This window comes from Rosa rugosa, chromosome 2, assembly GCF_958449725.1.
Source record: "Rosa rugosa chromosome 2, drRosRugo1.1, whole genome shotgun sequence".
Lineage (NCBI taxonomy): Eukaryota > Viridiplantae > Streptophyta > Magnoliopsida > Rosales > Rosaceae > Rosa > Rosa rugosa.
In genome coordinates, this window is record NC_084821.1 from 55386711 (window position 1) to 55406906 (window position 20196).

The 20196-nt window shown below is 36.1% G+C and overlaps 2 protein-coding genes, 1 long non-coding RNA gene and 2 other non-coding genes across 6 annotated transcripts; 1 reads left to right on the forward strand and 4 right to left on the reverse strand.

Annotated features, from left to right (window-relative positions):
• Positions 1-8994: 8994 nt before the first annotated feature.
• Positions 8995-9089, reverse strand: LOC133734908 (small nucleolar RNA Z195/SNORD33/SNORD32 family). Its single transcript, XR_009858653.1, has one exon. It is a non-coding gene; the product is annotated as a small nucleolar RNA Z195/SNORD33/SNORD32 family (small nucleolar RNA).
• A 66-nt stretch (positions 9090-9155) lies between these two features.
• On the reverse strand, positions 9156-9239 carry LOC133734951 (small nucleolar RNA U31b). The gene has a single exon (XR_009858696.1). It is a non-coding gene; the product is annotated as a small nucleolar RNA U31b (small nucleolar RNA).
• Positions 9240-9886: 647 nt separating this feature from the next.
• On the reverse strand, positions 9887-12317 carry LOC133732332 (uncharacterized). Of its 2 annotated transcripts, none has more exons than XM_062159862.1 (4): positions 12015-12317; positions 11743-11919; positions 10976-11028; positions 9887-10429 (listed from the first exon to the last, which is right to left on the reverse strand). In XM_062159862.1, exons 1-3 carry the CDS (start codon positions 12229-12231, stop codon positions 10994-10996), a joined length of 429 nt encoding a protein of 142 aa, XP_062015846.1. In that variant the 5' UTR covers positions 12232-12317; the 3' UTR covers positions 9887-10429; positions 10976-10993. The 2 variants fall into 2 exon arrangements, with proteins under 2 accessions (XP_062015846.1, XP_062015844.1); XM_062159860.1 differs by having other exon boundaries at positions 9887-10432.
• A 1159-nt stretch (positions 12318-13476) lies between these two features.
• LOC133732341 (uncharacterized) lies at positions 13477-14074 on the forward strand. The gene is made up of 2 exons (XR_009857051.1): positions 13477-13600; positions 13738-14074. It is a non-coding gene; the product is annotated as an uncharacterized LOC133732341 (long non-coding RNA).
• A 945-nt stretch (positions 14075-15019) lies between these two features.
• On the reverse strand, positions 15020-17506 carry LOC133728549 (pentatricopeptide repeat-containing protein At1g79080, chloroplastic). Its single transcript, XM_062155957.1, has one exon. It carries the CDS (start codon positions 17094-17096, stop codon positions 15396-15398), a length of 1701 nt encoding a protein of 566 aa, XP_062011941.1. The 5' UTR covers positions 17097-17506; the 3' UTR covers positions 15020-15395.
• Positions 17507-20196: the final 2690 nt, after the last annotated feature.

Below are 20196 nucleotides of genomic sequence, written 5' to 3' on the forward strand. Positions count from 1 at the left end.
TCACTTGAGGCTTGAAGGTCATAAGCTTAATGAGCTCGATCCATGGCTGTTTTGTCATCACAAAAACGGGGTGAACTCATGTCCGTGAATCGATTCCTTACTTCCTTCTTAGTAATACTGTTCTATTAATATGCAGGATCAAATGTCCAAATATATATATATATATATATATATATATCAATTCAAATATTGAAATAATTTATTTTTAAGTAAGAAAAATCTCTACAAAAATAATCAAATTTATATCGTTTAATTATCTAAAATTATACAAATAAATACAACGTATTATATAAAAATAGAAGAATGATGATGTAATGAAACGGCTAAATGAATTTTGGTCGGGCTATTTTTTGCAAGAGAATTCGGGTACGGGAAGGGGGTACTGGAATGTTTATCATACACTTATTTTACATCTAATTGAACTAAAATTACAATTTAATTGTACCAAATTTACAACATTGACAACAACGAATATGAATTCGTTTTATACTATTTACATATAATGGAACCAAGTTACCACATTGACAACAAGTTGGTCATAAACTTGTAAAAATGTCGTATAGAGAGGGGGGGGGTTGTTGTTGTTTTTTTTTTTTTTTAGGTTTGGAACCCAGTCAAGCTGGGAGGCTCATCCCCACGCCCATATTATTATTTATAATATTTTACCGCATCAGGAGGGACGTAATACCTGTACCCTACCCTGAGCGTTCATATATAGCATTACAATTATCCTCGTAGAGGACATCCTGCAAAAAAGCAGGTGCCTCTTCTAATGACAGATCAATAGTATGATCTAAACTAGCAAAGTGATACAATCTATCTACTACACTATTTGCTTCACGAAGGATATGTCGAATTCTAATAAAATCAAATGCTTGCATATAAGCTTTACAATCATCAAGAATACGACTAACCTCGGGGGGGGGGGGGGGGGGGTGTTTATGATACTAGAATGTTTATCATACACTTATTTTACATCTAATTAAACTAAAATTACAATTTAATTGTACCAAATTTACGACATTGACAACAAAGTTATCACATTCGTTTTACACTATTTACATATAATTGAACAAAGTTACCACATTGACAACAAGTTGTTCATAATTAAACTTGTAAAAATGTCGTAGGGTGGAGTAACTACCTCGATCTAATAGAATTAAAGTACCAAAAAATGACTCTTCTTACCACAATGACAACAAATTATATCTGTAAATGTGTGTATCACATATATAGGTGAGTACTGTAAAATTTTCCCTCAAGAGGAAGTTGAATATTTATAGTTCATATTCAGTGAAGTTGATTATTCTCTTGTATCAAAACAAGACTTGTAATGAGTTTGCATTTATGCTTGATAGAGTTCGGGATTTATCCGTATCCTATTCAAGTACATGGTAAATTCTAGCCCATTATGGCTATTGAATCTAATGCAGTCAATATCCTTTTTTAAAATAAAAAAAAAATAAAAAAAAACTACTAAGTGTAAACATGTATCCCAGTAATCACAATTCTTTGCTTCCAAACCTTATACGTACTGAAAATACTCTTGCTATCAAAGCCTCAAAGGTGTGAAGTTCAAAAAAGGCATCGCTCACCCTTAACATCTAATCGATGGGTTGATGTGTGTGAAATTGTTAAACCTCCCCACACACACTGAAACCTCAATCAGTCACCACTCCTATATTGATCGTTGTTGCATCACCTCATCTTTAAAGTTTAAAGGCCTATCTTCTCGCCGCGTCTTTTTGGCGTCACATTGGCCTTGCAAAACTTGTTCAAAAGAGAGAGAGTCAAGCCAAGTATATGATGTGTAGTTTACATTATATATAAAGTTTGATAAAAAAAAAAAAGGTTATTGTTGATTGATATTAGGACATGTTAATAACAACTCTTATATTACAATCATGACATGTAAACTATGACAACAAATTTAGGACATGGTTTTTATTTCATTAATTCTTACACAAAAGAAAATGTACCAAAAATTTTTTTACAAAAAGAAAAAAAAAAACAAAAAAAGAGAAGAATAAAGAAGAAGAAGCAAAATCATTGATTTTTATTTCTTTTTCTTTTTCTTTTTGCCTTTGGGAGATGACTAACTTCTGGTCTTCTGGACAGTTTCAAATGGTCGAAGGTTTCATGTGCATTCCAATATCCAAGTTAGGGTTTTTGAATTTCACTTCAAATCTTGGTATTGTAATTACTTTTAGCTGAAAAAAAAAAATAGCCTATGTAATTGAGTGTAATCAATATTTTGAGGAACTTTTGTATAGTAATTGTGATTGTAGCAGTCTATTAGGTGAGAGTACATAGTAGCTACCCCTTCGCAGCCCCTAATTGTTCACAAGATAGGTACGTCCGTACGTAGATAGGGTGGCACAGCTTGTAGGAGGGGGACTGGACTATGCGGATGAGCACTAAAGAGTAAAGACTACTATAGTACTATGGCATAGTCCTCTTCATGGACGGCTCTTAGTTGTATGCTTAATGCTTACAAGATAGTATTTGTAAAGGATAGAGTCGGCCTAGTTACTAGATTTCATATTCTATGTTTTAGTGTATGTACTATCCTTTTATCTTTTTTTTTTTGACCGCTTGAATTGTTATCTTTTAACAAAATCAACCATTTAGTTTTATAATATATTTTTCCGGAGTTAACTTTATAATGTATTGGTGGTTAATTAATGACTAGTTTCATATTATAAAGCTAACTTTCATTGTTATCTCTTGTGTGATCGACACTTTTTTATTTGGGTGGGTTGGTAACTTGGTTGCAAATTTGCAATTGTAGCCACCTAATTTTGATGAGAATCAACACCAAGAGGGTCAGCTTTCTAGCCACTTGTAGAGTTAGGATGAGGCCGATGAGCTATAAAATTTAGACATTAGCTGGTTGAATCTTTGAGCTGCTGTACAAGTCAATGTACGAGTTGGAGAGTTAACTCGTGTGATTAAGTGTGTCTTCCTTCCTCTTTAGTGTACACGAATATCAGGATTGCTCGAAAGTGTTAAATTTAGAGTGAGGGCTTATCCTCTGTGCTAAAAAAATCTCTTGTATAACTTAATTTTAAATATGTGCTCCACATGTTAAGTTTCTTTAGGTTAGATTCAAGTTTTCTAGAACTTACTCATTTTGGAATAATGAGTTGAAAACAGTAGTTATATATATATGTTGTCTTTGTATTAACTTAAGCGTTTTTTATTTTTTAATTTTAATTTTAATTTTTTTAAATTGCGGTCACTTTGGAGGAGAGGCAATCTGAAGGGGCTGAAACGAATCGAATGACAATCCTACTAGGTGCAATCATATTTCAATTTACAATTTTGGGTGACCATCTTTTTAGTAACTAAAATAGGGGAGAGGATTCAGAGCACCAACGTGCACTTGCACCAACATGAATGGATGGTTAGATTGCATTAAATAAACCTTTTGTTTTTTAAAAATAAGGTTGATAATAATTATCAAGGATTGAGATTGTTTTATAAGTGTTGGGTTACTTGCACCGTCGGTGCATAGAATAATTTGATTAATTTAATTTCTACTAAAATCGAAAGGTAATAATTTCTTTTTGTAAAGAGTGGTCAACTTAAAGTACTAGAAGTTGGTAATTTCTTGAAGAAAGCCCAACTATGAAACCCTAGTAGGCATCAACCCCAAGTTGACTGGGTTGTAGTTATTCTGGTTGGAGGACAAGCGGTTGCCATCATCTCCACTAGTCGTCAAACGACTGGTATGAAATCCACCGTGCATCCAAAAAATTCAGTGTTCCCTTTTCTATCACTGGAAAACCGAAAACTAGATAGCTTTACATAGAACTAGCTAGCTTTCGTGCTAGTGTTTTGCATTCTAGGTCAACTGACCGCTGCTGAACCAGTTACCTAAACCCTAAACCCTGAACTAGCTAGCTGCTAGCGCAAGCAGTTACTAACTAGCTAGTTTTACTTTACGAGGTAATGTGACTTCTTGAAACCCTCGATTGACCCCAACTCCTTTGAGGCTTTGATTAATGAGAAACCATCGATTCCATCGAATCAATATCAATTCCAACTCATCCCTATCCCCTTTTACCATATTTTAATCCTCCTTCCAGCTCTCTCTTCTTTTCATGTTTGATACTTGAGAGGCATCAATTCTCATGCTTTGTCTGATACACAGAGAAAAATATCACATGCAACCCTAACGGAATTATTTTCTCTCAGCTGGGAAGGTCACAGAGATGGCGGCATTCAAAACTACAAAGAAAAAACAAAAATCTCACCCCAAAATATATATGAAGTCCTTAAATTACTGTTTATTAGTTTTATAAACTTTCTGGCAGTGTCTTTGTCTTCAAATAGGATTCGCAGTAATGATTTGTACCTGCTGAGCGTCTGAGATTCTGATCAGAACCCTACTACAGTGCCCACAAAAAACTAAAGCCATGCCTCAAAAGTGTCGTTGCTCGATAATTTAATTCTTTCAACAAACAAAAAGCACACTCCTTTAGTAATTTTCTTTCTGGTATGGCTTTCAGATAAGGAGGCTTTGATGGAGTCAGAGAGACAGATAAAGTGAGAAAAGCCATTAAAGCCAAGTGAGGAAGATCGTATTTGCTTCAGAAGGGACTAGGGGAGTAGATAATTTAAATCCCCAAAAATGGAGCAGTACTTAAAATAATGAAATTCAGATGAGCAAACTTGTAGCAGAGATTTTCAGGTGCAAGTTTTGAATCCTGGATTATGGATCACACACTTTGCTGGTGAAGATAATAATGGGTGACCTGGCCTCCATTGTGAACCATATATGATGCCCTCCAATCCTATGAATGTGCTATACTGCTACGTTAAGTAAGTCCACCCGTTGAAGTTGGCTAGTCAAAACTATTCATTGGTGTTTGCCTTTCATTTCCACCATTTTTCTTGACCAGTAAGATACTGTTCACAAAGAGTCACCAAATGTTAGTTAGCAGGTCAAGAAATTGACCCAGAAAGTGACTCAGAATGACTTTTTGTGAACCGTATCTGACTGGTCAAGAAAAAATGTGGAAATGAAAGGCAAAAAGCAGTGAATAGTCTTGACCAGCCAACCTCAACGGGTGGACTTACTCTTAGGGTAGTCCTAAATTGTTGCATAGGGCAATTGGCTGGTCATTCCCAATAGTCTTGGCAATTCCCATGTGTTTTTTATTTTTTTGAATGTTTTTGACCCGAATTTGAAGGGCTGCCTCACGCCCCCTCCCAATTGGGTGAATTACCCACTAGGCATTTGCTTACTTCATTCATTGCCGAAATAAATAAGAAATCTAAGAGCTTGAAAACTAGCCTTTGATTCTACTATTCTAGGATAGGTAATTTGGAAACAACATACGGAATCATTTTATTTATTTATTTTATTTTTCAGAAATCAACGAGTTAAGTTAAAAACATAAGGTGTTCAACTAAATAGATAAAAGGTTCATTAAAAAGTTTAAAACCAATATCAAAACAATTCATTTGTTTGAAATAATAACTTAGAAAATGAATGAAATTGGTCGTAATATCACACTGCAAAATATCCATGTTTCGTTTATTTTGAGAGTTAGACGTTTGAGAATGAGAAAATATGTCATTTCATGTGTTTCGTAAATGTATTTTTGTAAAACAAAATAATTATTCCCACATGAGACAAGAGAAAGAAAATGAAATCCTCTACTTTTCCAATGTCACAAAACGGATAACTAACTGTGTGTCTCAAATATATTTCTCATAAATTTTACTAAGATAGTTTTTTTTTTGGACGAGAATTACTAAGATAGTTTGGATCATAGGGGCTAACTATGTTGCTTTTTCTTCACCCATTAGTGCATATCTAAAACGTTTGAAGCAATTGGATGACCAATGGTCGGTTTGGCTTGGCACGGGTAAAAGAGTACTTGCTTCATCATTTGGAATCCAATTGCTTGTAGACTTCTTGTCCTTCCACAGTCTCTAATAATTCTAGGATGGTGAAGTTTCATTGATTTGGATAGTATGAATAATTGACATGTCGCCCTGCATCAACTGTTCATGTGGATCCAACCAAAGAGATATGAGCCAATGTAAAACAAAAGTAGTGCTAATCCTAAAACGAACCAAAATTTTACTACACACTTGTTTCAAACAAAGTTGTAGATCTTTCATCAATTATTGTTAAGTCAGATCAGAGTTGGTTGATGAGTGCGTCCGATAACCAATCATGGAGGCACCAAACAATCGATTGAGTACAAAGTTTATCACTAGTGTCTGTACGTAGAACTTAAAATATATAATGAATCCTACACAAAATGCTCTCAATACACTACAACTAGAGCGTCCGACTCAAGTCCGACCACCAATCATAACAAACCACACACATAAGCAAAACATTGATGTTCAAAACTCAACCGACGCGATACATCGATGTGAATGCATAAACAATGAAACCTCATGTAGCACTCGACCCATTACCAAATCTGCTATTCCTTCCACATTATCTCAAATTGTTAATAGGGTTTGTGATCTCAATGATTAGTTCAACGTTCGACGGAGTTCTAGGTTCACAAACACTAAAATCGGCTTTTCTCAAACTATCGTTAAGAGTTTTGAAAGTAGAGGAGTTCGAGAAACTATTAATGTGGCAGCGATGCTCTTACAGTTACACGAACCACAAAACTACAAGATTCTACAATATACTCATCTAAGACTACTATTAAGCCCGAGGGCAAAAGTACTGCATGGGTGAATACTGTGATAGCTAGCTAGCGCGCGTGATAGGGATGCATCTCGCATTTAGTTATGTGCATGCGTTTGTTGGACATATGTGATTCTAAAAAATATATACTGGAAGCAGGCTAGGGGAAAAGCTGCAGTAGCTGATTTGACCTTATTGGGGGAAGAGGAAGGAGCTAGGGCTAAAGCATCAGAGGCCTCACAGATATAACCAACCAAGTCTCCCCAGAGAAAACCAGACCGGCCAGGCCCTCTTGAGAGAGAAGACTGATTTGATTTGAAACCCTTTGTTTTCAAGTGCCTCCTTTTGTTTTTGTTGTCATTTTCTTTCTGATTTTTCACGTGGATTATTTACCTTTACAATAATTTTACACACATCGATCTCAGTAGCTGTGGTCTGGTCTGCACTTTTTTTATTTTCTAATTCAAATTGTGAAGTAGCTCTATTTTTTGCCATATTGGTGGGAACTTAATTGGAATATCATGGCGGACAAAAGAATATACAGGCCTACTCAATGGAGTTACATATATGGAAGGGTTTGTAAGGATTTCTTCCCCATTGAAAGCAATGATTATGGTATTTACATACTTACTAGAGTTTTTAAGTCTCGTTTGATTCGAGGAAAGTAAGTATTGGGAAATGAAAGTTATTCATTTCCTGCATTTATTACTCATGACACATTATTTTATTGCATTAATTACAAACTTTTTAAACAATTTTCTGGATAACTTTCTTTATATTATCAAACATTGGAATAGAAAGTTCATCGGAAATTTCATTTCTCTTCTCATAAAAAAGACAAATGAATTACTTTCTTTTTATGAACCAAACGATGCCTAGGTGTAGAACAATTCCATCAAAATATAAAATAACAACTAAATTGAAATGAGATTCTCAACCAATTTTTCGCTCCAACCTTTCTTAGTCTTTAACTTATGGTCTACTGCAATTTCAAATTCGATATGTTTATTTTGTATAAGAAATTCATCTTTGTTGAAAACCAACAAAATTATTTAAGTGGTTTTTAAGGATTGTCTATCAGAGAATAGATCATAAAATTAGCTTATCAATTGAACAAATAAAATGAAGAAGGGAGGGAATGTTGGTTGTGGAAAATGATGACTTGGTTTATAGTACTGTGATGCTCATTCTCATACATTTAATCTCTTGTCTACGTATGGTTATTTATATTTAAAAATATAACAATTAAATACTATTATGGTCACTCGAACACCAAAAATCAGGGATTTCATAGTCACTCACTCATAAACTTAATGTCAAGAATTGAGATTATATATTACAATTCACACTATGCAAATGAAGTAAAGTAATTGTAATCACACTGACGTGTGTATCTAAAACTTAATGTCTGAGATTATATTGTACAATTCACAATATGCAAATGAAGTAAAGTAATTGTAATCACATAAATTGACGCGTGTTTCGATAGAGGCTTGTAAATTGACAGTCTCCTTCCATAATATAGCCCATAATCGATGCTTGTAGTTCTGAGGCCCATGTGATTGGGGGTGGGCTGTGAACAAACAACCGAAAGGGGTTCCATATACCTATGTTTTTATGGGTAACGATCATTTCTACCAGTTCAGTGCAATTACGATCTCTCAGTGCCCGATCCAAACCTTGCTTTCGTTTTCTTGTTCTTTGGAGATTTACCCTAAAATTCAAGTGTTAAGCGTTGCTACCAGCGTTGTCTGAATAATCCGACCTCATGCTGCCCTTGTTCTTCTCTCAATGATGCTCGTTAAATCGTGTTTGGTTCTAAATCCCTTTAACTGGCCAAGCATATCAGATTCAGGGTTAAAGCCATATTCTGATATTATTTAGTTCAAGGGTTATCATTGATATTTTGTTTCAATTCAGGGTTTTATTTGAACTTCTCCAAGCCCAAATCTTGAATCCAAAATCTCATGGGGTTCAAGGTTTCATCTCATCTCTTGAATCTCATGGGGTTCAAGGTTTCATTATCTGTGATCACTTTCACCAATTTTACCTTATTATCTAGGACCCAATTCTTAGTCAGACTAACCTATCAACAAATTCAAATTGGAATGAAATAAAGTAGAGGAATCTAAGCAGGGATTAAGTAACAGAGTGCTTATGGTATAAACAAAAGCAAACTGTGTCGCAAGACCTGTTTTGAAATCGATTTGGCCCAGGTTTAACGAAATGCTTCAGCCACAACAAAAATCTGCGCATCAGATACCACTGGGCTTTGTAAAAACACATGAACATGATTCAAAAGAAGGAAAAAAGCAAAGGATTTTTAAGAGAGATCAGATGGTAGTGCATGTAATTTGGTTGATTTGTCATCAAAGTTGAATTCAGTAATGGAACAATGGGATAATTCATCATCATATCTCTCCTTTACATCCTTGCAATTTTGCATAAATACCAGAAATTTTGAAGAAAAAAAACTTGAAGAGAAGAGGAATCAGAAAGAGAGTCAATCACCACCAAGCATCAATTTTTTGATGCGGGTAAGACTGGGGCGACAAAACTTCTCATCACTTTCCTTGTTTATACTAAATCTATGAATCTACGAATCTATGAACACTGAGAGAAGAGAACTAATGGTTGGAGAAGAAGGATGACAGCCCCCGCCTTTTATAGGGGTAGGATTAGGGTTACGATTATAGTTTTGGGCCTTTTTGATGGGCCTAAAATACACTACGGCCTAATATTGTGGTTTATTTCTTGGCGATTTGAACCTCTCGAATCTTAATTTTTAACGTTAAATTTGAATATGAACTATTGTTTTGTAGCTAAACTCAAATGTCTCAGACCAGGAAAAAAAAAAAACTCAAATGTTTACTGCTATTATGAGGAATTGTTCTAACGTGTTGAACTAGACCTATGTTGAACGACTAGAGATGACCCGATTGAGCTTTTGGTTGATTGCTAAGCGAATTGCTTTCGATCGAATTCAACATACAAGTTGAACGGCACAGCATAGTTGAATTGTTCCTTTATGAGAGCAATTTACGGTGTATAGATGTGATTTAAGGTGAGTTAGACTTTTACTCCTTACAGTTAAAACAAGTAAAGAATGCACAGTTGCATAACATGAGCATAGAATCCACCACAAATGGTGGAGTTGCTAAAATTCACACAAAGGTAACATTGACAGGGTGAACTCCACAAAACTATCACACCAACATCTAATCCGTAAATTATACCCCCATAAACTTTGTAACAGCAAATTGTTTGTCTCAAGGAACACAAATATGTCAATATTGAATTCTTCAAACACGAAAGAAGCAATAGCAAAAAGCTAATTGATCCATATCAGCTTGAAGGTTGGAAAATCAGAAAATGCTAAGCTAGGATTCCGAAAAAGGAAATGATGAAACTGATCTCTCATCTCATCTCTTAATCAAGATCAAGATTAAGGGGACACAGTGCCAACTTTAGCAAGCTTCCATTGCCATCTGCCTGAAATACCGCCACTCAACCCATTCAGAACCCCAATCATCTACCCGCTCACTGTCCATAGACACACCACACCGTCCATATATTCTCCTTCATTACAATTCAGCGATTCTGACTTTCAGGTAACATCTATTTGCCTAATGATGGAGCATCCTTGTGGCTTTTGAAACTCCTCATTGAGCTTCGGCCCAAAGCTGGCAAAATTCTTCAATTAGTTGATTGACGCCAAAACTCTAAGGTTGTCCCCTGCAGTCCCAATACTGAGCCAGATATCTTCTGGAGATTAAGAATTTAAGATGAAACCATCAATCGATTAAAAAAGAAGATATAGATCAAGAGCGCTTTCATAAAACAGTAACAAAAACTACTTCTTGATAAGCTACATCAGATTTTTAATTTTTGTTTTCCATAAGAGACTGCACATGGTTTTATTACGTGTGTATATGATTGAGATTTGCTTTCTGATTATGTTTGATGTGGACACTACAACAGAAGGTGGAAACAAACTGCTGTCCTAAGGATTCTTTCAAATAGAAGTAGGTTACCAATTTATCATCCAACAAGCTCTATATAAACTATAATGTAAGTTGTATTCTGTTGGTGGAATCAACTCTGATATATTGAACAGGTCTACTCTCTACTGTCTCAAATAGATACATGGTACAACTGAATCCATCATTATACTTTGAGCCCCTGGCAGTATTCTAACGTTCTACATTCTACAACTTATTGATGATGCTTGGCATACAGAACAAATATGTTATTGCAGTATTCTATTTATAGATATCTTTTCCATAAACATGAAGACATGTCTATTACCTTTAGTACACAACTGTGTTACTGCAGCCCTGAATGTTCTGTGGATGTCTTATCTGCAAATGTAATAGTCACAATCATGAGTATAGTGAGATGCAATTTTGAAGCCCTAATAAAGTGTACAAATCCAATGTAAATGCTCTATATATACTTACTAATTCACATTTCTCACCAGACCTTCCTCCTCATAAGTCATAAATCATAATATCATGCAAATTCGGTCATCACATACACAGACAGAGGATCAAGCAATCTACTATTAGCCACTCATCCAAAACAAGAGTTATGTACATAAACAACAAGGCTACAATGTCAGACCCAAGCAAAGCCAAAACATTGATAGCTCAAGTAACACAGAACTCCCAAACTTCTTCCAGGGAATGCTCATTAGGCACATGGGTATCACACATAAATTGCTTATAGAGATTAGTTTTGAAAGCGAGAAGAACAATGCACTTATAATTCATAACTACATATCATGCTGACTTCAATCACCGTTTGTTTCACATCTGTATAGCCTATGCCTCTTTGTTCAGAGTAACTTGTATGACCATTGCCACATAAACTCAGATCCTTTGGATGCTCTACAAACTAATCAAACTCTTAGTCCAACAATCTAAGGAGATCCATAATCACAATGATTAACATTGTACTGTGAAGCCTACCACTTTTTAGCAACATTCGGACAAAATCCAAAATCAAAGCTATTAACTTTCTAAGGAAAACTAACACATGAAGTGAAAACTAACACAAAAGAGAAACCAAAATACCATGTTGGTTTTGATGTGGGGCGCCCAGAGTTAAGATGCGGTCTATATTATCAAGACGGCGTTGAACATTCTTCAAAACGGAGTTGAGAGACAAAACCCTCTTCCTAACCGCCGTTATCTTCGCCGCGTGTTGCATTATGAACGGCAACGGAGCATCCTCTAACAACTTATCAAGCTCTGCCCACCAAAATATTCACCGTCTCAAAAACCACCAGTAAATAATCAAAATTACCCCGAAACCAAATAAAAAGATCAGTTCTTTAGTTAGTTACCGCGGGTGAGGCGATCGAGGGCTTGAGAGAGCTGGTCTTGGCTGGTGAAGGTTTGCTGAGCTTTGGAATCGAAGTCTTTAATGATGGTGGCGAGGGTGGAAGACAGTCCCTTTGCCAAAGACTCCGATTCCAATGTTGTCTTCTTCTGAATCTCAGTCTCAGTCTGGTCGGCATTTGGGTACGACGACTCGCCGCCGTGGTTGCCTCCGTTTTCCATCTGATCAGACTCCGCTTCAGATTTCAGTTGCCAACGACTCTGGAAAGAAGTGTTGGTTTCTTTTCTGTCAGTTCAGTTTCGTCAGATTCCTCCTCGTCTTACCGAACATTGGACTAGATATTCCTGTTTTGGAATTGGGCTTCTTGGGCCTCAAAATAATTATTTGCCAAAGTTACCCGTAATAAAATAATACCGAAACTCAAATATCAGCCGGTTAAATTTTCACCGACTTTGCGAGCCTTGATTTTAGAAAATGTAGTTCGATCAAAGCACCAGACTATGTTTTTTACCTCGAATTTTCGAGCGTCTTGTGTAAAAATTTAACAAGAGGAAAATAGTTCAATTACATGAGTTTGAGGACTCGGTTAGTGCGACCGAAGTTTGCCTTATTTTCTTTATTACACAAACTTCGTAGTTACATCGAGAATGCAAAATTTGAACAGGTTTACACACTAAAACTTCATAGAAACTCAACATATTTTTCCTGTTATGTTAGAACAATTATAGCGATTATCATCACATAATAGTTTTAGTCCAGTTTTGCTCATTCAAGAGACAATTTCTAAGCTAACTTTGTGAGACAAGTGCATCTCAATCACTATTCTTAAAAAAATGCATCTCAATCACATTTAGTAAATTTATAAACTAAAATTATAACAACTTAAAACTGTGCATTTATTCTACATATTGACATGTCTATCACAATCCCTCAAAAAAATTCCTTAAGCGAGCGTTTCACTGTTTTGGTTTATGTTTTGTTGTTGTTGTTTCTATTTTTTTTTTTCTCATTTAACAAGCTTAAAAATGTGGAAGTACACACATTCATGTGAAATATGCTTTGTGTTGAACAAATATTATGAGGTTGAAAATATCGAAAATTTGAACACAATTGTACCATATTCCTCATTATGCTGCTCAGTCGTAATATAGTGCATGAACCATGTTTACATGCTCAGTTGTGCACTTGTGCTAAGTTACATTTGGATTTAAATTTAATAATTAAAAATAGTAAGGCAAATAAAATCATTCTCACTTCCCCTTTATTCTCTACTGTTAGATTTTTAATCAATTGGTAGATGTAGAAAATTGATCGAGTAAGTGAACAAAACCATACAGTGCACAGGTGATAGGTTCACACGTAGTCAGTGAGGTTTATGAGTAATTGGGCTTGGGCTTATAGTAGTGTTCAGTAACTTGCCTACTTTATTTCCGGTGAACTAAAAGCCCAATAAAGCCAGGCCCACGCCTATATATACAATACCGCAGACACATTAGGGTTCAGGGTCTTTAGACTCATCAAAACCCTTTGGAGAGCTCCGCCGTCGTTTTGAAGTAGCACCACCTTTCCCCACCCAACATGAGGGCCAAGGTAAAAATTCTTCAATTCCTTCCCACCTCCCTGTTTGGATTTCATGAATCTAAAATTTACTGTAAAATCTGATTATGATTTTTTTTTTTCATAGTAATTGTGATTGAATTGGTTTTGTGCCGTGAATTTTGTTTCAGTGGAAGAAGAAGCGCATGAGGAGATTGAAGAGGAAGCGCCGAAAGATGAGGCAGAGATCGAAGTAGACACCTTTGGGGTCTCAATCTGCATCAAGCTTCTGGTGGAGTTTTGTAGACTGGAGCCTGTAGGATGTTTATGAGTGATTAATTCCTTTCTTTCTTAGATTGGGATTATGACTATCTTATGTTATGTTTTAAATTTCAAGTCTTTTGATTATGTGTTTCGAACTTAATGGCTCTACTAGTTTTATCGAGTTTTTATGCAACTTCATGGATCTTATGATGCTCAAGCTTTCGGTTTTTAATTTATCATATTATGGGTTGCGTGTTCTTATGATTCCAAGCTTTTATTGTAGTTGATTTATGATGATGCTGGTGGGATTATGTTACCTGTTGAAGTTTAGATCTTTTAATAGCTCATGAGATGTTGTGCATACCAGCCTCTTAGAACTTATAAGAACTTTTATTGGAAACTCAAAGAACTTGTGATTGTACATCATCTTCAAATTTACTTCCTGGTCTGTTTTCTTCTCTCTATTTAAACTGTTAAAACCCCCCCTCTTGTTATGTTAGTTGGAGTTAGCATGGAAATTGTAGAAGTCTTATTATGATATTTGTCTCAGTCTTAGTGTGTCATTTCTATTTCTATACCTGTCTAGATTGAGTTCATGAGAATTGTTGTATCCAAATGGGTAAGGGATTGAGATTTGGCTTATGTGCCCAGTATAGTATTTTTTTTTTACGCGCCATTACCCATACCCAAATGAAGCTTTACCGGTCTGTACCCAATACTGGGTGCTGTATATTCTGCTATCGGACTCTCTCTGTCTATATTGACACACCAATTACATGTGTTTCACTTATCTAACCCAATTCTGGGTAATTCGACACTGGTCTGTCTATTTTGTTTAACATCTTAGGTTGTTCTGGATCAAATAGAATTTGGGAAATTGTTATTACAATATTTGTGTTTCGATTCCTTGAGTATTTGGCTGCCGTTTCAGTTTCCATTTATTATCCAATGATGGAGGATACTGGCTAAGGTTTGGTTTGTCATCGGGTGGTGTGGGATTTGATTTGGCTGAATAGGGCTAATTTCGGCTAAAAAATTTACTGGCATTCCATGTCAAATTTTTTTCCATAAATTGCTCATGCTTTCAGACCTTCTATCATTAACCATGGAAGTCACTTCATAGCTTGGCTTCATCTCTGTTCCTACTGCACATTCCCATGGTAAACATTCATCTCAAAGCCCTGCTCACCTATATGATGGACACACATCTTGAGCATTAGAAGAGGGGAATTTTTATTATCACTTTTAATGAAGAAGGCGTTTCCACATCAGTTAAAATGAAGAAGCTCAAACACCAAATGCCATATCAGGTGTTGAACTTAATTTACAGAACAAAATTGCAAGTATACAAGCTGTGTGTTTCACTAATAAAGTAATTAGCTTGAAGCTGATAAAGAAGCAGTGGTGCCTGCAGTTGTTCCATGCTCAGCTCCGTAGTCTGAATATATGAACAATGGAGTGCTTATTCTTCTTGTCTCTCCTTGCCTTGTAGACTGATTTACAAAACAAATGTTGAACGGCACCCTGATTTGCATAACTTCATCTGGTTTGGTTTTCTCCGCATCTCTCTTTTACCCCCATATTTCTACAATGGTATTTCCTCAAGGTCATACTGCATAACAAGTCTTTCCACTGTATTTGGACTCATAACCCGTCTCCCCTGCAACTCCCTCAAAACCTCAGCTGCCAGCTCCGTTTCGTTTTCATGTGCAAGCCCTTCCACGAGAATGGTATATGTCATTTCATTAGGCATTAGCCTTTTCTCAATCATCATCTCGAAAACCTGCAAGGATAGATCTGTTCTTCGACATTTGCAAAATCCAAGTATAAGGGCATTGAAATTCTCAGTATCAGGCCTTTGGTTGTTTTCCTCCATGACCTTGAAAATCTCCATTGCTTCATTTAGCATACCCTCCAGACACAACCCTCTGATCAAAGATGAATAGGTATAAGAATCTGGAGTAAAACCATACTTGGTCATTTCATATAACATCTGAAATGCTGGATATGTATTCCCTTTCCTGCACAAGCTTGTGATTACATTTCTGTGGAACTCATTCGTGGAGCATTTCTGTTTATTTCCGAGGCTTTGAATGATGGAGTATGCTTCTTGCACCATACCTTGCTCACATAGCACAGCAATGGCATTGAATGTTCCCTCATTTGGATTACATCGCCGGAACATCATTTGGTCTAGACACTTCACCACATGATCCACCTTCCCCTCTTTGCAGAGACGAGTAATTATCGGATTGTAGCTTGCAGCAGTAGGCTTGAACCGACCCTTAACCATTTCATCCAAAACTTCAAGAGCATGTTCTGTTCTACCATGAAGGGCAAGAGAACTGATTAAGATGTTATATGTAACTATGGAGGGTGTCCGATCCTCACCATCCATCTCAGCTAAAAGCACATTCGCCTCTTCCCACCTACCCTCATAACACAAGCTCCTCAGCACAATGTTATAGCTCACAACATTCGGTCTGAATCCCATCGAAGGCAAACTCCTAAAAAACTTAATTGCCTCATCACTCCTACCTTCCTTGCACAAACCAGTCAACAAAACATTGTAACTAACCAAATTAGGCTTTCCACCTTTAGCAATGATCTCCTCCAGGAGCTTCATCGCTTCGTTGACCCCTCTTTCCTTATAAGCCGCTTCAAGCAAGAAAGAGTAAGTATAAACATTCGGAACCAGCCCCTTCCGTATCAGCTTATCCAAAAGCTGCAAGCTTTGATTCAAATTTCCACGCACACAAAGCCCTCTAACAAGTGAATTATAGGTAACAGTATTCGTCGGATATCCATACTCCTCCATCTTCTCAACCAACTGCATTGCATAACCAATATTCCCTCTTTTACACAAATAGTTCACCAAGAAGGTATATGAAGCTGCATCAGGTATAATGCCTGAAGCAACCATCATTTCGATCACTCTCACCGCTTTCCTCATCTTACTCGCCTTGCACAGATCATACAAGAGCTGAGTTGCTTGGCCCACATCAGGCTTTTGGCCCTTCCCTATCATAGACTCTAAATGCTGAAAGGCATCAATTATTCTAACTTCTCTACTTCTTCTATCATTCTTGGGATTCCTCCAATTGGGCAAAGTGAAAACAGTGTCCTTTGGAGAAATGGTAATCTGGGTTGATGCCAAAACTCTTGAAAACCCCTTGTTGAGTAAAAATGTCTGGACCCTGATGTGGGAAAAGAACCCACAACCCTTTCTAGCAGTTTCTGCTGATGGGTTTGTTATAGGTGACACCGAGTTTATGAGAATTGCCATGGAAACTTAATCCAATATGCTACTTGCAGAAACTAAAATTCCTTGCTACAAGTATTGAATCACTAACAAGAATCAAAATTCTGGGTAGGACAGATTCTCATCATATCAACAGAAAACAAATGGATAACAATGAAAAGGGAACTAAAGAGTGGAAATTTGGACATGAAGTAATGAAGAAAAACTAATAGGAAAGAATCAACATACACTGGATATCAGTTGTTGGGTTGTGTTTTTTCAAAGAGTGATTGGTTGGTTCAATTTGCTCTTCTTCCACAGCTTAAGAAAGAGTTGCTGGTTTTGGTTTTCTAGTTTGGTAATGGAAGAAAATAGAAATATTCTAAGTTTTCATGTGCAACTGAGTTTGGCCTCTCTCTCCGTTCTCCACTGTCAGCAGTCCAGTCCCGTCCACTACCATGTTTTGTTATCCATATCCACGCGCTTTTCGGCAGCTTGTGGAACACAATCACTTCTTCTGAACCCGGTTTGGCCCAGGTCCGATCTTTATTGGGCTAAAGTTGTTTGCTTGAGTATTGGGCTGAGCTGAACACTAAGTCCCCATAGTTTGGACCTATTACCCCACTATTCAACTTGAGTCTTCTCTCCATCTAGGCATTTATATATGTTGCAGGGTTTTTGAACTATACTGTATTTCTGTGTTTGTTACCCTTTATGCAATGCCTGTTTGGGAATCAATGAGGATGCAGTTAAGACTTGAGTTTCTAAACTTCCATTTTGTAACTACTTCTGTGTTCCTCCTATTGCCCAGTCTGGTGGCTTGCCTCTCTTGTGGAATAGTATTGTTTTTCGGCTTATGGTTTTGGTTCCACATTCTAGATTTATCCACTGTAAGATTTTCAATGCTTGTGATAACAATGCTTGGTTCTTAACGTTTCTTTATATGTTTCCTCAAAAACATAAGCAGAAGGAATTGTGGGATGAGATTGTGAAGTTGCAGGTTCCTCATGATGAGCCTTGGTTCATTATGGGAGATTTTAACTGTATTCTTCACTTTAAAGAGAAGCCTGGTGGTATTCAATATGTTAATCGTTATATGCTTCATTTTAGAGACTATTTGAATAGATTAGGACTTGTTTCTTTACCTTTTACTGGCAATTTATATACCTGGTCAAACAAACAACAAGGTACTAATAGAATCTGTGAAAGGTTAGATAGGGTAGTAGCAAACATTTCTGCTTTAACCTTGTTTCCTTTTTTTTTTTCTTTACATAATCTTCCTATCACTGGATCTGATCATGGACCTCTTTATCTTTCCTTTAGTCCTAGTACCACTAGGAAAAGAAAAGCATTTAAGTTAGAAGCTATGTGGCTAAATCACTGTGATTTTCAAAATGTGGTTAATTCTTCTTGGCTTACTCCTATCAATGGTGATGCAATAGAAAGTTTTGTTGCAAAACTGAATGCTTTTCAGGCTCTTGCTAGGAATTGGAATTTTACTGTGTTTGGAAATATCCATAAAAAATGAAAGATATACATGTTCAGTAATAGAATATTCAACCTTCCCCGTCTTATTCCATTACTTCTTTTAATTAAGAATACTCTTTAACTAAAGAACTTGAATCCTTGTTCAAAGATGAAGAAGTTTTTTGGGTTCAGAGTGCTAAATCTAGATGGTTTCAGGTAGGAGATAAGAATAATAAGTATTTTCAGACGCAGGCTTGTATCTTAAGGAAGAACCAAATTCTTAAGCTCAAAGATGAGCATGGTATTTGGACAAATGATTCAGAACATATAGCTGATATTTTGGTTAAATCTTTCAAACAGAGATTTACGAATACTACTTCACCAAATAGAGTCTATTAATCAGGTTCTGTCCTTCGTTACTCCTTGTATTACTCAAACTGATAATAATGCTTTTTTAGCCCCGGTCTCTATACAGGAAGTTTATGCAGCTGTGACTAATATTGGCCCGTTAAAAGCACCTAGACCAGATGGAACTCCTGCTTTGTTCTATCATACTTATTGGAACCAAGTTAAAGAGCCTTTGTTTAAATTAGTTTCTGAGTTCTTTACTCATAATCTAGATTTGAGTTTCATTAATAGAACCAATATTGTCCTAATTCCTAAAACAGAAGAACCTGAAAATGTCAATCATTTTAGACCTATCAGTCTTTGTAATGTAGTTTATAAAGTTATTACTAAAATAATTGTGGCTAGACTTAGACCTTTATTAACCAAGTGTATTTCTCCTTCACAAGGGGCTTTTGCTCCAGGTAATTGCTCATGAAATGTTTACTACTTTTAATCATAAGAAACGTAGATCAGGTTGCATAGCTATTAAATTTGACCTTGCAAAAGCATATGAGTTTTTGAACTGGGATTATTTGTGCTTGAAAGCTTTTGGCTTTGATCAAAATTGGATCCAATTAATTTATTCTTGCTTATCTTCTTACACTTAATGGTACTCCTCATGACTCCTTTTCTCCTACTAGAGGGATTAGACAAGGGAATCCTCTATCACCTTATCTTTTTATCTTAGCAATGGAATATTTTATTAGGAATTTGAACCATTTATTTAATAAACCTATAACTAATATTGGTCTTCTTACTTCTCCTCGTGGTTTTAAAATTTATAATCTTATGTTTGTTGATGACTGACTAATATTTTCTAAAGCTACTCATTTAGCAGCTAAGAATATTTTGAATACTTTAACTGAATTTTCTTTAGCTTCTGGACAGAAAATTAACTATCATAAATCCACAAATTTGTGAAGCTTGTGGACAATCTACTCTGGTCAATGTTTAGAGCAATTTTATAATCAGCCATAATATTCCTCGAGTCTACTTCATTTGAACAGCATAACTATTAGTTTATGAGATTCTTTCTACCAAGTTTACAAAACTAAGTTTGATTGGAAATGCAGCTCTGGAGGAGGTGGGATTTGGTCTTTTTATAATCAGCTGCCTTCTAGTTTCATTGGGCGTGTACAGCCCGTCTGTTAGTTTATAAGTTTCTTGCATGCAGTCTAAGTCGTTTCTCTTTTTAAACCAATATGTCATTCAAGAAACCCAACTCTATCAAATATCATTACACTAGCCCCCTTAAGAAAAGACGCTTGTAAAGAGACAAAAAGGAAGATAG

Bases quoted from the DNA above. Each gene is read 5' to 3' on its own strand.
- LOC133732332 (XM_062159862.1), bottom strand. From the start codon at position 12,231: ATGGAAAACGGAGGCAACCACGGCGGCGAGTCGTCGTACCCAAATGCC. The intron at 11,920-12,014 runs GTAACTAACTAA...TTTGGTGGGCAG, and splicing joins CCTCGATCGCCTCACCCGCG to AGCTTGATAAGTTGTTAGAG. The intron at 11,029-11,742 runs GTATTTTGGTTT...TTACATTTGCAG, and splicing joins CCCACATCAAAACCAACATG to ATAAGACATCCACAGAACAT.
- LOC133728549 (XM_062155957.1), bottom strand. From the start codon at position 17,096: ATGGCAATTCTCATAAACTCGGTGTCACCTATAACAAACCCATCAGCA.